This window comes from Rhinichthys klamathensis, unplaced genomic scaffold, assembly GCF_029890125.1.
Source record: "Rhinichthys klamathensis goyatoka isolate OS25496 unplaced genomic scaffold, OSU_Roscu_1.1 h1tg000165l_1, whole genome shotgun sequence".
Classification (NCBI taxonomy): Eukaryota; Metazoa; Chordata; class Actinopteri; order Cypriniformes; family Leuciscidae; genus Rhinichthys; species Rhinichthys klamathensis.
In genome coordinates this window covers 2,161,325-2,175,746 of record NW_026606697.1, presented here as the reverse complement: position 1 = coordinate 2,175,746, position 14,422 = coordinate 2,161,325, and the positions used below count along the sequence as shown (strand labels likewise).

At 38.1% G+C, this 14,422-nt stretch overlaps 1 protein-coding gene across 2 annotated transcripts in view; it reads left to right on the top strand.

Annotated features, from left to right (window-relative positions):
- Positions 1–14,422, top strand: part of elp4 (elongator acetyltransferase complex subunit 4) — an 86,331-nt gene that overhangs the window by 60,621 nt on the left and 11,288 nt on the right. Inside the window, exon 10 of one of the 2 annotated variants that reach the window (XR_008807803.1) lies at positions 12,409–12,627. Coding sequence is in view for 1 of the 2 variants with exons in the window: in XM_056259194.1 (XP_056115169.1) it covers positions 12,409–12,519 (111 nt within the window). In the remaining variant the exon portion in view is untranslated. Of the gene's footprint in view, positions 1–12,408; positions 12,962–14,422 lie in introns of those variants that run through there. The other variant, XM_056259194.1, reaches the window with a different exon arrangement.

Here is a 14,422-nt window from a genome sequence, read left to right as displayed (position 1 = left end):
AAATGCAATTTCCCTTAGTTCAAATAAAAAGATCCCTACAAAGGCCTCAGTATACGGCCCATTGCAGTCTATCAATAAATCCCTGTTATCATTCTGAATGATCTCTGCAGACTCTTTGCACTGACCCTCTTTAACTCTTAAATATGTAGATCCTCCAGGTCTGAAATTATTTCAATGTGTGCGTTTCTCTCTTTGTCCACAGTCATTATCCAACAACCCTCATATATGCATGTGAATTGCGTTGGATACGGTTCTCCTTTCATTCTCCTTTCGGGGCTATATGTCATTGTTGTTGCCAGTAGGCTGTGTGTATTTATTTAGGGGTAATTGGAGGGAGAATCTTGGGGGTAATGAAGTGTATCCACTCATGGCTGCTCCCCTCCGCGCAGGACTCAGCAGCACAGCAAGCCAGCATCACATCGCCAGAATGCTTATTTTATACCCAGGTGGACAAACACAATTACAGGCCTCGTCCTCATTGTGGTGGCCCAGAGTCTGAAGCAATCGTTTGTGTGTGTGTGTGTGTGTGTGTGTGTGTGCCAGATTGGCTGTTCAGTGGAGCTCGAGGAAGACCTTTCAGTGTCTCGGAGCCCTCTGCACCCCTGCTGTTTTCTTGCCTGGCCCTCTGGAGCGGCCGTATGATTTTTCTAACACCTCCGGTATTTAACTCTGTCGTGGAAAAGCAAGCCGGACGCTGTTCATGATTTACATGTCATTTGCTGCCTCATATTGTGTGAAATTCAATTGCACAGCACAAACTGTAGCCAAGCTCCCGCGCCGGCTCTCTCTCTTTTGCTTCTCCTCTTTCTTTCCCTACTGTTTTTTTTATTACAGAAAGTTTTCTGTCTGAAAAAGTGGCCAGTTGGTTACCCATCCTCTTAAGGTGTTGTAATCTTGATGCGTTTATTGTAACAGAACTGCACACAAGCATCTCTGAGAGTTGAAATGTTTTTGTCTTGCATATCCCAAACAGAAGTGCAACTTTTTACAATAAATGAATGGACAGATGTCTCAGAATGGACAGTCTCCCTCTTCCCTTCTAAAAACATTGATAGTTTACATAATAGCGTAACAGAGCTGTTGTTTCTCTGATATAATGTGTGTTGGACTAAACCTGTTGTGACAGGAGAGAAGTCGCTGGAGTGTTGTTGTCTCTCCCCTCTACAGTATGTCCTTCAGTGACCTTCAAATCACTCGCAGGTCGCAGCACACAATTACATATATGTGTACCTCACATGAGCCACACACACATAAAAACTATCTATCCAAAACAACAACTTTATGTCTAGATAGATTGATTGATTGATTGGATATAGACGTGTGTGTGTGTGTGTGTGTGTGTGTGTACACCACCGTTCAAAAGTTTGGGAATATATTTTAAAATGTAATTTATTCCTTTGATGGTAAAGCTGAATTTTCAGCATCATTATAGTCTTCAGTGTCACATGATCCTTCGGAAATCAGTCTAATATGCTGAAAATTTTGAAAACAGTTCCATTTTTTTTTCAGGATTCTTTGATTAATAAAAAGTTCAAAGAACAGCATTTATCGGAAATAGAAAGCTTTTGTAATATTACAACTACTGTTCAAAAGTTTGGGATCAGTACAATTTTAAAAAAAAATTATTGGGGGTAGAAATCAATACTTTTATTCAGCAAGGATGCATTAAATTGATCAATAGTGACGGTAAAAATATTTCTTATGTTACAAGTTTCAAACACATAAAGAAATCGTACCGATCCCAAACTTTTGAGCTGTAGTGTATACTGGATATATAAAGGCCTAAAGTTGTCATTCTAGTCAGCTTGGTGTTGTTGGTTAAGGTCAGACTTGTGACTGTTAAAGAGTAGATTGTGGTTCAATGGGATGGGGTTACTAACGGCAACACCTTTTCAGCGCTGCAGTATGAAGTCCACACTATGCCTGTCTTTGTCCCCACAAGTGCTGTCCTTTGGTTAAAGGGACTCTTTCTTGTGAAGAGTTACAACCTGTGATGGATTACACCCCCAATTCATTAACACTCTGTGAAGCACTTAAACACACACTTAGACTCTCTTTCGCCCTCTTTCTCTTTCTCTCTCTCTCTCTCTCTGTCTCCAAGTTCCTCTCTCGTCCTCTCACACGCCCAGTTCTCCTTTTGTCTCGGTTTGATCTTCAGCCTTTCCAGTCTTGCGAAAGCCAAGTCGTCCATACAAAACCCCATCTTTATCTGCCATTATCCTAAAAGAATCCTTTTCCTCTCTCACCCCACCTTCTCTTTTTCCTTCTCTCACTAGCGTTTCTCCTCCCATGTCTTCTTGATAGCTGAAAATACCTGCTGGCTCATTAGCTCCTTCCTCACGGTGCTGCACACGCATAAAGAGCAGCGATGGCTAACAGCAGAAGCCTTTAGCTCGCTGTCACACACACAAATGCACACACTCTCACGCACACTTCCCTTAAGCTTGTGGGCTGCTCTTATTGGGCTGAAGGATTGAGTCCCACACCTCCATTTGTAGGCGCATCAGACAGGAGTTTCTTTTTTTGTATTCTGCTAGACATTGGCGGTGGGGGGGTAACGCTAGCACGCAACACACACGTACCCTGGAGTGTGATCCAGAGGACTCCACTCAAGTGTCTGGTCAGGCCCGTTGAGGGAACGGCACAGTAACCCGTGGCCGACCTCGCCACTCCTGCACGTAATGTGTTTAAACTGTGTTTGAACCCCACTTATGGTTTGGGGGGAGGTGGGAAGCAGGAGAACGGGGACTGGGTTTTGTTGGGTGTGTAGAGAAAGGACTGGAAGGGCTTCAGTCACATTGTATAATTGTTTGTGGTTCCTTTTGGGGAGTTTATATCACTGGCAGTTCCAAGCGCCTCCAGTCTGTAATGAGCATGAAAGGTCAAAATGGTCAACAGGTTCTTTCAGAAACGTCGCTCTTTTCAATTTTGCAGAGGAAACAGCAATAAGGTGATGGGATGAACAATCAATGGCTGTATTATATTACCTGACTTGAACAAAGATCCTTTTCTAACATGATTTTAGCTTTTTCCTGTGGCTGTCGGCTCCTATCTGCATATTTTGCAAAGTCAGAGTTGTCAAATTTCATGTATCATGTAGTGTATAGTATGATGGGTACAATTTCTTACCGTCAGATTCCATCTGTTTGTTCTCCATTTGGTATTTTAGAGTAGACTATAGAGATAATATAGTGTGTGTTAAATTATGACTCAAATCTGAATCTCAACATTGTAATCAATGTCATTGAATAAGCTTGACCCATTTCTACAATGTTTTCATTTGTTAAAAGTTGAGTAATGTATTTCTCTTTAAGGTGACGTTCCACTTTGCCAATTTAAACAATTCGATAATCCAAAAATGAACAATTGTTATATGCTGTATTAAAAGTAATTTAGTTACTTTAACCTGTGGTTGTTTGAATTTAGTTTTCAAACCGTACTTTGCTGTAAAAGTACTCAGCTGTTCAAAAGTTTGAGATTTCTTTAAAAGAAATTAACTTTTATTCACTTTTATTGAAGCATTTATAATGTTACAAAATAGATATGTTTCAAATGTATGTTGTCCCTTTTCTATTCATCAAAGAAACCTTTGGTTTCCACAAAAATATCACAATATTGCTGTTTTACAGTTTTTTTATCAAATAAATGCCGCTTTTGAGAGCAGAGGAGACTTATAAAAAAATATTTTTAAAAAAATCATACTAATCCCAAACTTATAAACGGCAGTGTATGTTTCAGTGAGATATTTATATTCAATAACTGCAAACTGTCCGGTCCCTGTTTTCCTATTTTATTAGTCATTTACATTTAAATGAACCCTGAAAAATGCTCGGTTACACAATCATTATGTATAATAGTACTTTTTGGTAACACTTTATTTTACAGTGTCCTTGTATTACGTTACATGTAGTTTCTATAGTAATTACTATAAATTATGCATAACTACTTGTAACTAACCTAAGTACATGTTAATTAATATTACTCAGTACTTAAATGTATAAATACACTGTAACAAGGACACCTTAAAATAAAGTGCAACCCCCTTTTTTTGCTATATGATCTGTAGAATGATACACACGGATTCATGTAGGACAGTGGCTTGGCAGTTACAACATGCAGATAACTTCCACTTATATTTTTAAATGTTTGTGTAACTCTCCACAAAAGGGTTAAAACAAGCATTTGGAGAAGCTAGCAGAAGCGGAGGTGGTGTTCCTCGTGATGCACTGTCATATCATATACTGCCTTCATTTCTCAGCTCAGCCAATCGGATATGAAAGCAGCACTTACACGTGTTTGTCCTCTGTGCCTTTTGCACCCCAAAGTACCTTGGGGGCGTCCTCCTCTGCATTCATATTCCGGCCAGCCAGTCCGCAAGGGTCTTAAGCCCCCAGCGTACATCCGACACCCATCTCACAGCACCCAGGGTCCATTCTTATGGCACCTCTCCAAATCCGAACGAGCAGAGAGGAGTGAAAACTCCCCCTGGACTCCTGATCTCTGCAGTCACTGGCCTAAAGACTCGGAGCACAGTGGACACAGCTGACCAGAGGGCGAGGTGCAATGAGAACGATACTGATTGTGGTACACAGTTGGGCTTTTTTATTATCTCGGTTACTTTTACTTGTCCTCGGGTGCTTGTCACTTGGCTTGGATTGGGTTTTGAATAACGTGCAAATGAAAAAGAAAATTGTGATAATTATACTGCTGACGCCAGAAGTTATTACTTCACATTATTTCATGTCCGATGGTTCTGATATTACGTAGGCCCCCCAAATTGCACATTGTGAAATAGAGCTGTATTTAAGAGCACTAACTCTTGGTGCTTGTTTAAACATGGTTAATTAAATAAAAACCACCATGCAGAAAACACAAATGGAAGTTTGCCAATTAGTGTGTATGGATATATACACATACATTTAATGTATATATAATGTAATTTAATATACACTTAAAAAAAATATATATATATACACACAGATTAAAATACACGTGTGTGTGTGAGTGTGAGATTGTAAATACATAGAGAGGATCCCGTTAAATGGTAAAAGAAGCCACTGGGAATCCTTAGCTTTCTTAAAAATGGACTTTTTGCATTGAGTACAGTGTTGCTTCAAGAATCACACATTATGGCTGTTCCCACTGTTGTGATTTGTGATGCTCTTAATGCATTGATGATGGGTTAAAGTACATAATTCTAGACTTTTTAGGAGTTTAAGGAAACGGAAGAAAGTGGGGTGGTGGTCTTCGAAGAATCATATTATACGGGTCATTGTGATCTGTGTGAAAGAAGAAAATAACAGGTAATAATGGTTCCAGTTACACTAAGCTGGTCTTCAGAAACCTCTCCCGTTGCCCTGAAACATGTATGTGCCTCTAAAGAATTCCATCAGCATTTAAAAATAAGAAGCATTGCTCTGGAAAATTTGCTCTCGTCTGTCAAACAAAAAGGCTTCTGGACATGTACAATGTTATTGCATGGGATATTTAACATGTTTAAACTACAGTTTGTCCTTCTATGCATCATTGAACATTTTGCTTACGAAATGCAAAGCTTGGTGAAACATGAAGACACAAGCTTATTGTTAGTGTTGGGAATCAAGAGTTGGTTATTATTCCCAACTGGTTCCATTTCATACTAGAATCCATTTCATATCAGAATCAAATTATTGTCATGATGTTCAGTAAGGTTAACAGGTCTGGCATTCATTTTTTTTATTCTCAATAATTATAATATAATTTATTTCATAATATGTTATAAAATATATATTTGGTTTACATTGCATATAAATGTATATTGAAAGAAAAAATATCTCTATATGTAATGTAAACCAAACATGTATATGTGTGTGTGTGTGTATATATATATATATATATATATATATATATATATATATATATATATACATACATTTGAAGTGGATCAAAAAAGTTCATCAAAGTTGTCCTAAGACGAGAACGGGTATTGTTCAAAATTCATGTATATCTTTGATGAAAGGTTTTGATCCACTTCAAATGTTGACTACTGTGTGTATATATATATATATGAAAGTTTGTTGCAAATGCATTACACATTGTGATCTATTCTTGGGTAAAGTGAAGAAAACTTATTTTTTACACTATCCCAGACTTTTTGAGTTGGGCTAAGTTAGTGTGAATTCAGGTAAGTTGGGCTACGTGCTTTTCAAATTTCCTAATTTACCTGAATTCAACCCCTAAGTCGGTTACTTCAATCCAGACTCCTCTGATCCCAAAGCACATTACGTTAAGTGTCTTAAAACACAATCTCCTGTGAGATTTGTGGTGATTCTTCACAAGTGCCAGTGCGACCAGCAAGAAGTAGCTGGAGGGCTTTGAAGCTATTATCAGTGTGAGGTTTTGTTCGGCGTGGAGTGTTATTTGTAACCCTCTTAACCCTCATTCTTAATGTTCCTCTCGAGAGCCTCTTGTAAATCACTTCAAGTGTTTTAAACTGATTTTGTTCAAGTGAGTTTTTGGCAGAAATTGTTCTTGCTGTTTGCATAAAGCACTACATGACAATGATTGCCTCTTAATAATCCACTCATCCCTTTAATGATCCTAGAGGTTTCTATGGGCTCAGTTGGTTGTCTTTTCTTTATGTTTTGAGACTTTGAGTGTGTAATTTTCTTGGTTAAAAATTTCTCCTATCTCAGCTTAATGTGCAATTATAAATAAACCATTCTGGTTTTGTTTGTTTGAAATCATGAAACTGTAGCATTGACTCCAACCAATGATCTGAGTCTCAGGTGGGGTCGTGTGTTTGGCGGACAGCTGCAATATTCAGGAAATTTGTTATAAGACAATCATTATAATTTTAAGTCTAGCTGTTTACTACCTAAGGATGTGTTTACACTTGTAGTTCGGTTCTCTTGGTTCTTTTAGTCTGGACCAATAAAGAAAATTATACATTTAGTTCGCTTGGTATATTCACACAGTCATTTTTAACACTAAACCTGAAGATACAGAACAATAAAAACATATTGTATTGCTTGTTGCCAGCATTCATAAAAGAGAACCCTTAGATTTAAACTACAGTATACCAAATGCATTATGGGTGCACAGTTCCTGCATTCCACAGACAGTAGGACATAGTGTGTTCAAGTGTGTGTCATGTTCAAGTACTCTTTAGTCACACTCTCTAGTATTGATTGGTCTAGACTGCTGGGAGGCTGAGAGGAGTATATGAAGGAATGATGATGATATTGAATATTGTATGCAATAATGGGCTTTGAAGAGCCGAGTCAAAGTGGTATGTTTTTTTTAATTGCACTTCAGTGTCTTCAAGTCGATGGACTTTAATGCAAATCTTTAGGAGCTTGTATGCTTAGCAAAGTAGTGGTTGTGGCCCAGTTTTTTTTTCTTAGAGGCCATGAAAATATTTAACCACTTTTACAATATTATATTTATTTAAAATATAATTTAATATGAATATTTGTAATATCTTGATTGTATATCTAAAATATTGCACTTCAGTGTCTTCAAGATGAGGGACTGTTGAATGCAAATTTGTATGTTTAGCAAAAGTATGTTGCGACCCTTTTTTTCTTTGAGGCAATAGAGTAAACAATATTTAGTCCGTTTTTTTATAATAATAATATTTATATATTAATATTATTATATTATATAGGATATATTATATTATAGCCTTTTTTATGCATTTCAGTGACTTAAAGACAAGAAAATGTCACATGCTGCTTCTGTACTTTGTGGTTTTTGAGTAATAAATATTAGCCTTTTTTATAATTTTTCATTTAATTAATATATAGTATTATGTAATATTATGTGTATATATATATATATATATATATATATATATATATATATATATATATACACACTCACCGGCCACTTTATTAGGTACCCCATGCTAGTAACGGGTTGGACCCCCTTTTGCCTTCAGAACTGCCTCAATTCTTCGTGGCATAGATTCAACAAGGTGCTGGAAGCATTCCTCAGGGAGTTTGGTCCATATTGACATGATGGCATCACACAGTTGCCGCAGATTTGTCGGCTGCACATCCATGATGCGAATCTCCCGTTCCACCACATCCCAAAGATGCTCTATTGGGTTGAGATCTGGTGACTGTGGAGGCCATTTTAGTACAGTGAACTCATTGTCATGTTCAAGAAACCAATTTGAAATGATTAGAGCTTTGTGACATGGTGGAAGTAGCCATCAGAGGATGGGTACATGGTGGCCATAAAGGGATGGACATGGTCAGAAACAATGCTCAGGTAGGCCGTGGCATTTAAACGATGCCCAATTGGCACTAAGGGGCCTAAAGTGTGCCAGGAAAACATCCCCCACACCATTACACCACCACCACCAGCCTGCACAGTGGTAACAAGGCATAATGGTTCCATGTTCTCATTCTGTTTACGCCAAATTCTGACTCTAACATCTGAATGTCTCAACAGAAATCGAGACTCATCAGACCAGGCAACATTTTTCCAGTCTTCAACTGTTCAATTTTGGTGAGCTCTTGCAAATTGTAGCCTCTTTTTCCTATTTGTAGTGGAGATGAGTGGTACCCCGGTGGAGTCTTCTGCTGTTGTAGCCCATCCGCCTCAAGGTTGTGCGTGTTGTGGCTTCACAAATGCTTTGCTGCATACCTCGGTTGTAACGAGTGGTTATTTCAGTCACTGTTGCCCTTCTATCAGCTCGAACCAGTCTGGCCATTCTCCTCGGACCTCTGGCATCAACAAGGCATTTCCGCCCACAGAACTGCCGCTCACTGGATGTTTTTTCTTTTTCGGACCATTCTCTGTAAACCCTAGAGATGGTTGTGCGTGAAAATCCCAGTAGATTAGCAGTTTCTGAAATACTCAGACCAGCCCTTCTGGCACCAACAATCATGCCACGTTCAAAGTCAGTCAAATCAACTTTCTTCCCCATACTGATGCTCGGTTGGAACTGCAGGAGATTGTCTTGACCATGTCTACATGCCTAAATGCACTGAGTTGCCGCCATGTGATTGGCTGCTTAGAAATTAAGTGTTAACGAGCAGTTGGACAGGTGTACCTAATAAAGTGGCCGGTGAGTGTATATATATATATATATATATATATATATATATATATATATAATTATTTTTCCCTTTTTTTTATGCAAAAAGCTAACAGTTCTCCCCCTGCATATATAATGGGCCATTTTTTGCCTGCCAACTCCTCTTTTTTTTTTTTAAGAAATAAGTAAAAATTTAAATTGTCATTATTTACTCGCCCTCATGTGGAACACAAAATGACATTTTTGAAGAATTTGTAGCTCTTTTAGATACAACAACATAGTGACCACATCTGTTAAGCATTTGGAAAGGTTTTGAAACGACATGAGGGTGAGTACAGAATTTACATTTTGTGGTGAACTATCCCTTTAAGTTCCAGCATTTTCCGATCTGTAGATCCCTTCTCATGTTCTTCAGAATTCCTTCTGATAAGCTTAACATTTTGATCCTGGGTGTCTCCTGATTGGGATGCATCGTAGCCTTGAGGGTTTCAGGGGGAAAGGATCTGAAGCTCTTAAAGGCGTGTGGAAAAGGCTCAGGGAAATTACAGATTGTCCTGAGCTTCCACCGGCCTACCTTTTTAGGAACGTGATTTACCTGCCGTTCAACAAACAATAGGAGATTTAAAAGACCATTGTATGGTGGGAGATAAACATCAACCTGAGGAAAAAAAGATCACCTGAATCAAGGCTGCAGTTTCTGGTATGTTTGGCTTGTGGCGATTTACTGGCCGTACAGGACTGCATTTAATCGTGCACTTGACTACTCTTGACACTGTGTGTGTGTGTGTGTGTACCTTGTGCTGAGCTCCCTCATTAGCCTCTTTAGCACAAGCTTTTGGCGTAGCTCATTGCTTGTTAGAGATTAGTGCCCACGTGGGGCCAAGTTACCGTAATAAAACGCTTGATTCTAATGACTCTCCTCTAAGCCGTAACTCTACGCACAAACCGCCAAAAAGCTTGAGCCTCCCTGAAGGGTTTTTAGCAGCACGCTAACAGTTACACTTCTCGGACCATTTAAGGTGCATGGCCAAGCGTCTAACGCGATTTGTGTTCACACACTCTGTTTCGTCTGTCTGCAAACATGGGCTAGGATGTTTTCTCGCCTGTCTTAAGTCTGCAGATCTTCACTATGGAGGCAAGAAGCTGAAACGGGCATCACTGGCTAAAAGTGTTTGTGAGGACTTCATTTAAACTGATCTCAGATTGTAAAGGTTTAGTTTATTGTATTCAGCAATATACAGATGCTTTTTTTTTTTACAGTTTTAAAAGAAAAAAAGAGAGAATTGCATTGTTTCTTAGCAACAAGGTCAAATTTGATTTGAATCAATTGTGACTCAAGTCTACCTTGGCCTTTCTATTCCTTTTTTTTTTTTTTTTTTTTTTTTTTGGTCCTAACCAGCTACGACCACAACATGAGTTCTGTTACGACGGCTCTCGGAGTGTTTGGCATGGTAATGGATATGACAATGTTGATATATTTGGTCTTGGCGGAATAGATCTGCTACACTGCTGTTGCTGCACAACAATTATGGGACTTGCTATTCCTAAATACATAAACGAGACGCTGCTGTGAGTAAGTAAGACATGCTGCTGCTGTACAATATAGCATACATGAATTACCCGTAGCAGATCTATACAGGTGGAGCTGGGGAAGGGGGAGGGTTTCTGAAACCACTGCAAGCTACAGCAAATGCTGACCATTATTTGAAGGTTGAGCAGCGAGTTCATTGGCTACTGATACAGCAGGAACCAATCAGCTGTGCCCTATAGAGAATGATGTGATTGCAAGCAGTTTGAGCTAAGGACTTATTAGTCTGCGCCATCTAGAGTTTCATGACAGAGCTTTGTATTTATCAGTCTCGTCGTTTCTATGTTCAAGTTGTTTTTCTTTGAACTGGCTAGCCCTGCGACACAGTGGAATATTATTGGTCTAAAATCCCACTCCACATTTCATTATATTAATGCTGCTTTCACGTGTCACAAGTTCTCTAGTTAAATGTTGGACATGAACGCCCTCTCAAGTCGCAAGCTGACAATCTAGATGTGATGAATGTTTATATGGTTGTCAATGAATGGGATGATGAATATCATTTTGGCTTAAATAAGATTTCCCCAATAAATTGGCAAGAATAAACCTGGTGTCCTCCGTGATTCCTTCTCTTTCAGACAAAGCACTGTAACTCGACGAGCTCGTAAGCACGACTGCAGAAGTGGGAAGTAGGACATTTTCGATTAGTACGTGAAGGTAGCATAAACCATAAATATCTGTCAGAAATCTGTGATTTCGCCTCTTTATGTATGATTTCATACTCGCTGTGAGGACAGAAATTATTTGACCTTGTAAACTTGTCAGCACCTTGTCACACCAGGTTAGAACGCATTACATGTATCATGTGTATGTATATACATTACCGTTCAAAGGTTTGGGGTCAGTACGATTTATTTTTGAAGAAATTATACTTAAATTCAGCAAGGACACATTAAATTGATCAAAAGTGACAGATTTTTGTTACACAGGATTCCGGTAATGCTTTACAATAAGGTTTCATCATTAGTTAACAACTTTAGTTAACATTAATAAGGAATGAACAATACTTACAGCATTTATTAATCTTAATGTTAATTTCGACATTAAAATCAAATGTTGCATTTAGTATCTTTCGTTAATGCAGTGAACTAACATGAACAAACAATGAACAACTGGATTTTTATGAACTAACATTAACAAAGATGAATAAATACAGTAACAAATGTATAACTCATTGTTAGTTCATCTTAGTTAATACATTAACTAATGTAAACAAATGAGACCTTATTGTAGTGTTACCAACATTTCAAATAAACGCTGTTCTTTTGAACTTGAACAGGGAAAAAACTGAAAAAAATGTCTCACAGTTTCCACAAAAAAAAATATTAAGCAGCACAACAGTTTTCAACATTGATAATAATAATAAATGTTTCTTGAGCACTAAATCATCATATCAGAATGATTTCTGAAGGATCATGTGACACTGAAGACTGGAGTAATGATGCTGAACATTCAGCTTTACCATGACAGGAATAAATTACATTTTGAATATATTCAAATAAAAAACAGTTGTTTTCAAGTGTAAAATATTTCAAAATATTAATATTTTTACTCCTCTTATTTATTTTTAATCAAATAAATGCAGCTTTGTTGAGCGTAAGAACCTTTTCAGCTGCTTGAATATAGTAATTCAGTTTTTATTCGAGTAATTTCGTTTGTAGCTTTATCTTTTGCCCTCCACATTATTCTTTCAGTCTTCCTTACATCCTCTCTCTCTCTCTCTCTCTCTCTCTCTCTCTCTCTCTCTCTCTCTCTCTCTCTCTCTCTCTCTCTCTCTCTCTTTCTCTTTCAGAGACTGCACTTGCCTCCAGACCTGTCAGAGACGGTGAGTCGAGTGAGTAAAACAGAACTGGCAGCAGGATGTGGTACCACTGCCACGGGCAACAAGCACCTAGATTTCTAGCGGATTCCCATCCTTCCTGCACCCTCCCCCTCCAGTTCCCACCACCACCACCACCCCTGTGATGTTCAAGGGCAGGAGAGCGCTGGAGCTGCACTTCGACAACACTAGGTTACGGTCGCACCTGCACTGACACGGTTTCTGTGAATATTAGTGAAAGAGATTAAGATGGCTCAGCGTTTAGTAATTACACAACTTGGAGAAGAATGCAAGACGGTGATATTCAGTGTCACAAGAACCTGACAAGCACCTGTTGCTCTCTTTGGATAAAGCGAGAATGTGACGCAAATAACGATAACGTAATATGGCTACCAGTGTCTTTTCAGTGTACTTCATGGCTTCCTGGTGTTTATTAGTTTATGTAGCTAATAAATATTTGGTGTCAATAAAGTTTGTAAAAATGTTTAAAAATAAAATTCATGGTTTTATTCAGGTTCAAAACAAACGTGGTTGCAGGAAATGTTTTTATCACTCATTTTTTTACAAACAATTTTGTGTTTCACTTTTTTTCTTTTTTTCTTTTTGATTGAATTATTTAATTCGGAACGTTCCTTTCAGAAACTGCAGTGAACCAAAGACAGTCTCAAAAACGCGAAATCGCTGGTGTTTCTGACGTCACAAACTACCTTGTAACCAATCACCTCAACGAGTGATCGTCCACGAGTGGATCTCTGAGCTGGTGTGAGTGAGTGGAGGCGGGGCTAATTAGCATATTCATAGAACCGCGTATACTAAATAAGGCAAGGGTGTAGAGTTACATTCAAGCTATTTTAAGGCATGACATTTTTTTTAAATATGTAATTCTGGTTTTAATAAAATTGACAGGGGGACTTTAAATAATTCACGCCCAACAGCCAAGAAATATGAAAAAAAGGGGCAGGGCCTGGTTGAGTTCTGTTGGTAGTGTGTTGAAACTTGCGGTTATGGTAAGGGGCGTGACATTTCCAAAACACGCTTGAAACAGTTGGCCAATCACAACACACTGGTCCAGCCGACCAATCAGAGCATGTTGTGCTTTTCAGGCTTCATAGAGACAGGAACTAAACAGAGCGTTACTGACAGACTGGGAAGAGAGGTGCTGCAACAATGTAAAATATGTGAAAAATAAGATGTGTTTTGAAAAACCAAGCATGAAAACCTAATCTAGTACAGCCTAAAAACACAATCAAGACTTTGAAAAGGGTAATAATCAGTCCCCTTTAAAGCTGAACTGTTTCTTCTTTTCAAAGTGTCCATTAGGCCTTTTGTCGTTTAAATGGTACTATGAAGTATCTGTGTCTTATTGTTTTCACTCAGCCAACAGTTATTCACCAGTAAGTGAGGAATCTTAAATTCAGGGGTTGAGAGATGTTGGTGCAGATCTGCGAGGTTGTACTTCATTACGCATCAGGGCAGCTGCGTACAGTCTTGTGTTTTTATGAGAGCTCAACGGCGATGAAGTAGGTCAGAGGTTATCATATTCATATACAGGACTGGAGACGTACAGTAGTCTCTCTCTCTTTTGATTTAGTGATGTCATTTTGAACACTGTTTCCTGTGAGTTGCCACAAAACCCCCTTTTATTTTCTTTTTTTTCTGCCTTGTTTATAATAACGTACACAAAATTCTCCCCGAAAATCTATTTATTTTTTTATACATCATAGTAGGATTAAATCTTTTAGATTATATTAATTTAATCTGCCTTTCATTTAAAAAAAAACTTTTAATTACTGTTATGATTTTTTTTTTTTGTTCGGTAAAAATGCTGTTAAATAATGGGAATCACTATTGAGAATAATGCTACGTTTTTTTTGGAATTATTATCTCTGACCTCATTAGAGTAATGAAAATTTATGAGGAAAATGTGCATAAATTTTCACTCTAGTTAATTTTCCTATAAATAGGCTTCTTTTTTTCCTGAAGGAAT